The 5,043-nt window shown below is 37.7% G+C and overlaps 1 protein-coding gene across 1 annotated transcript; it reads right to left on the bottom strand.

Annotated features, from left to right (window-relative positions):
* Positions 1 to 453: 453 nt before the first annotated feature.
* Positions 454 to 3,823, bottom strand: LOC127409814 (homeobox protein SIX6). Its single transcript, XM_051644652.1, has 2 exons — positions 2,583 to 3,823; positions 454 to 1,167 (listed from the first exon to the last, which is right to left on the bottom strand). Exons 1-2 carry the CDS (start codon positions 3,152 to 3,154, stop codon positions 1,002 to 1,004), a joined length of 738 nt encoding a protein of 245 aa, XP_051500612.1. The 5' UTR covers positions 3,155 to 3,823; the 3' UTR covers positions 454 to 1,001.
* Between the last annotated feature and the right edge of the window lie 1,220 nt (positions 3,824 to 5,043).

Genomic DNA, 5,043 nt, shown 5'->3' on the forward strand with positions numbered 1-5,043 from the left:
TTTACGGCCTCTCGTTGACCTTCTCCTGTCAGAAAGCATTACAGAACAGCAAAGCCAATCACACGGGGCGGTTAACGCGTCTGGACACACAGTAAGATATCAGGTTAAACACACCACTATAGCTTACATTTACCGATTACTGACTGTGCATGAACCTCGCATCACTATTACCGGGAATACAGAGGCAAAAGTTAAAGTGGTTTTGCTGCTTAATTACACATGGTAATGCTTTTAAACAAGCTGACAAAATAGGCTAGGCTAAATCTGGTGCAGCCAAAAATAGCCTTTAAGATGACAAAATCAATTTAAACACATTTTTAAAAAAATAATAGTAATTAGGCCTACAGTAACAAATAGCCTAATAGTAGCCTAACCACAGCAACGATAACAGAACACGAATTTGAATGATATTGATGAGAATTAGCCTGTAGGGTTACTTTGATCACCAAACATTTTATTAGCGGTAAGTCGTTCATTAAACATCATAAAACATCTTCACTACCGGCGCACATGCTGTAAAAGTCGATCGTTTTACACCAAAAATGGGCAGATTTGAAATGACCAAGCAAATGAAAATCAGATTCTATAAGAGCAACAATTTAATGCATAAACACATTAGAAATCTTGGGAGGTAAAATGTTTCACCAAGTCCTTTCCAAAATTAATAAAGTGTGGGCATGGGGGCACCTATTTGTTTGAGGCACCCGATTTTGCTTACAAAAGTAGTTTCAATACAGATAGGATTTGTTCTAATGTCATTGTTTTTGCCCCCATTTTGCTCTGGGGGGGGACAACTTAAATACATTTTCAAGATAAAGCATTCCGTGAATCCCAGGATTCCGGGCTGCTGTGACAGTCTTGAAAAAACGGCCTCTGATAAGTTAAGGCAGGCACTGATGTGCTTGTTTATCTTGCTGATTGTCTGTCTTGATTTCCTTCGTAATGTGTTCATTTTCTCATAGTCTTCCCATATAGCCAGTGGGGCTGTACGTGGTGCGATGTTAGATGTCACATTCACTGTCACTTGAAGTGATGGAGATAGCCGATGCAGCGGCTTTGCTCGACAGACTTGCTTCAGGGCTCGACGCGTTCACCAATCGGTCTACAGCACCATCCTCCCCAGTTAAGGACCGAACCGAGCCATTTGACAACACCTGTTGTTGTAACCTTAAAGAAAAAAAAAAAAGAAAAAAAAAGAGTTGAAAATCAAGGGGTTTCTATTAAAACTGTTTAATAGGCTTCAAAAACGAAATCGGTCGTCCACAAGTGTACACTTTTTTCCCCCCATCATTGCCACAAAAAAAAAAAAAAAAATATATATATATATATAATAATAATAATGATAATAATAATAATAATAATAATAATAATAATAATAATAATAATAATATATATATATATATATATATATATATATATATATATATATATATATATATATATATATATATATATATATATATATAATAAAATAATAACCATACTAAACAAATTTAAGCACATATGACACTAGTCCCCAGTTCCTGGTTTAACCTACTAACGGAATGCCCCGGAAGAACACAAAATGGGAGAGCATCTGTAGCCACTGCCAAATAGCCTACATTTATTGTCTGTGTTGTGCTGGCTATGTGTATTAAAATGACAGCAGATTGACCATTTATATTAACACACCTATTCCTGGTTTATTGAAAACATAAAACATACTTTATAACAAAACACTCTTTATCCAGGGATAGTCTTATTTTAAAATAGCCTTTCGAGCAGTTTTAAATTGGTGTCATTCTAAACGGTTGTTGCTTATGAATTTAAATTTCCAAACGGTCTCAACAAAATAAATATTATCCTACCGGTAGAATTTCCTCAATCCACATCAAACCGGTCAAAGCAAGAAATATTAGTTCTCGGTCTAAAATGACAATAACCATCGTTTCATCTTGTTCGTTGTTATTTCGCACATCGAAAAGGAATTTTTGTTGCCCAGTGATGCAGACTAGGCCCAAACCATATTACACACACACACAAAGCGAGCAATTTATTTTTATTAAATGCGTGACAACATCTTTTTTGCTCTCTTATTTGTTTATTTATTTATTCCGAAATTAAAATTAATAATAGATTTTCAATATTCTGTCAAATACCGACTTTAATCAGAATAAATAAATAAATAAATAAATAAATAAATAAATAAATAAATAAATAATAACAATAATAATAAAAACACCTCGCTCAGGTTATAGCCTATAAGAAACCCCCGTCACATTGATGGCGGGGCCAGTTTAAATGCATTTTTATATAGCCTATGTGTATAAACCGTTTGTATTTTTTCATTTAAATACGATTTACTAGTTAACGTGACCTAGACGAATAACACTGACAAAATATTTGTAAATAGCATGCTTTAACTTAGCATTTCCATTATTATGTATAGACTGTCCTACATTATCGACTAAGCCTATCATAGTTTAGTCTATCGCCGAATTCTAATGTGTAGCCTAATTTGAGTTTTTCTGATGTAGACTTCTGCAGCTGAGATATGAAACATTTGCACAATACGCCCCATGGTTGCAATCTGGAAAACACACCTGTTTTTTGCGGCCGCCGCTCTGTCCCTTTGTCTTCGATTTTTAAACCAGTTCCCCACTTGAGTGGGAGTGAGTCCCGTAGCTTGTGCAAGCTCTCTCTTTTTACTTGGGTTCGGATAAGGGTCCTGAAGATACCATTCTCGAAGTAAATGTCGGGTCCTTTCTTTAAAGCAGTGCGTCTTTTGTTCTCCATCCCAAATAGTTTTAGGCAGAGGGAACTTCTTTCGCACCCGGTATTTGTCCACTGGCCCTAGCGGGCGGCCTCGGAGCTTCTCTGCCTCCTGGTAGTGTGACTCCAGCCAAAGTGCTTGCAATTTGGAGTGGGACTCTTTGGTGAACTTGTGGTTCTCAAGAATGTGGTAAAGCTCACGGAAATTCCCAGTGTGGAAGGCTACGATGGCCCGAGCCCGCAGCACAGACTCATTTCGGTTAAGCACCTCGCAGGCAGCGGGTGCGACGGGCAGCGACCAAAGGAAGCGGCCGAGACGCTCGATGTCTCCGCTCTCTTCCAGAGTCTCGCATACCCCCGCTACCTGCTGGGGACTGAAATTCAAGATTGGCAACTGAAACATGAAGGCTTCTGTTTCCCTTTCGGAGTCCTCTCTGCCTCTAGCACAGCTTCGTGCTTTATTAGGCCAAATTTATTATCTCCCTGTCGAATCCAGACAAAAAGGCAATTCCAGAGTCAGCTGATCGACGTTAGACGATGCAGAGAAATAAGAGTTGTCGCTGCAGCTAACTGCAGCTGCCTCGGCTGGAGGGCACGAGATTGTGGCACAAGAATGAAGATATTTTTCGAAGAGGGAAAAGACGTGCTGCCCGCTTCTGATTTTCTATTGGACTTGGCAGATTGGTCGTGTAGTTTCCACGGACGCCTGTCAATCACTGTCAAGTGTGCCAATCACGCGGAATGGAGCACGAGTAGATTTCAGCACCTCCCAGACCTCGACAGCGCCTTTTAGAAAGTAAACATGAGCGACCTCTGCTTTTACTGGAGCCCAACGAGTTAATACGCTCGACTGCGTGTATAGGTCTGCACATTTGTCACTTACAATGTTGTACATTTCTTGGCTATGGGTAAAAAAATAAAATAAAAAAAGAAACCAACTTTTTAAAGGATGTATATACTGTGTTGTCTAAGGCCCCCCAACATTTTAGATTTCAGTTGTCACTGGCAGCGTTTTAATAGTCAATTAACTGTTTTGTCATTGAAAATACGTGCGCAGGTACGTTTCCACAGAGCGTCGCAAAGACAAAGGAATGGACTAAAATGTCAAATGACATTCCGTGTGTTCTGTGGATGTTCAGGGAACAAGTCAGTCATCAGCCCTCGAGTCTCTCTCATGGAAAATAACGACCAGTGACAGAAAAAGAACACAAATTAAGCAAGATTCGTTCAGTTACATATTTAATGATATAAGCTCGTAGACATCTGACAGCTTAACGCAACAGTCATTGGTCTGACAAATTTAATATAGTGCTGTTTAGAGTCTTAACTGGAAAAACCATTTCGCTTCAACAGCTGCACGTGGATGTGAGTCTGCTGATCTTTGGTTACCAGTTAGGCTAAATACTCCATTAACAGCTTACATACGCAGTTATAATCGACCATTTCAAATGTTATCCTTGAAAACGTATGCCTTTGCAATGCTTTTATTTTTGGCCATCATTTTTTATTCCTTAATAGTATATAGGCCTATTTAGTCTCTAAAGCTAAAGTGTTCTCGTAGCATAGGCTATGGCATCATCCATATTTTCAGTTCATTTGGGAATTGATCAGTATTGGCCGAGGGGTATCAATGGACAGGGCTGTGAGGGTTACTTTTTAAATGTATTTCACTACAGATTACAGAATACATGCTGTAAAATGTAATTTGTAACGTATCCCATTAGATTACTCAAGGTCAGTAACGTATTCTAAATACTTTGGATTACTTCTTCAGCACTGGTAGATTTTTTCACTTGTTTTGACTATAAAAACTCTGCCAGTACAGTAAGACAAAATACACATGTTAAAAATACATTATCTGAAAAACCTAAATATCTTATGCAGTGTTGTTTCTAAAACAAGATAAATCAAATTGATCTTGTTTTAAGGATTTTTAGATATTTTTATTAAACAATACAAAGATTATTATCAAGAATACGATTTTTGCCCTAATATCAAAGATCTTACTAGAAAAATAAATTATGATCCAACGTGAATTTTCTTGATAAAAAAATATGATCGTGCCTGGTAACATATGCATGTAAAATGGCTAGAAAAAGCATCTTAGCTTAGCGTAAAGCTGACAGTTTACACAAGGATTATTTCTATTTCTTCTGCTCCAAACGTACTTCAAACTTACTTCTCTGTCTGCTCGTATGAATGTAACACATCATAAGAAAGTGTTTCACCGCTGTTCAAATGCACTTTGGATCGCATCATTTATATGTATAAATGTTTTCCATCTGAAAGGAC

Source organism: Myxocyprinus asiaticus, chromosome 19, assembly GCF_019703515.2.
Source record: "Myxocyprinus asiaticus isolate MX2 ecotype Aquarium Trade chromosome 19, UBuf_Myxa_2, whole genome shotgun sequence".
NCBI classification, from domain to species: domain Eukaryota; kingdom Metazoa; phylum Chordata; class Actinopteri; order Cypriniformes; family Catostomidae; genus Myxocyprinus; species Myxocyprinus asiaticus.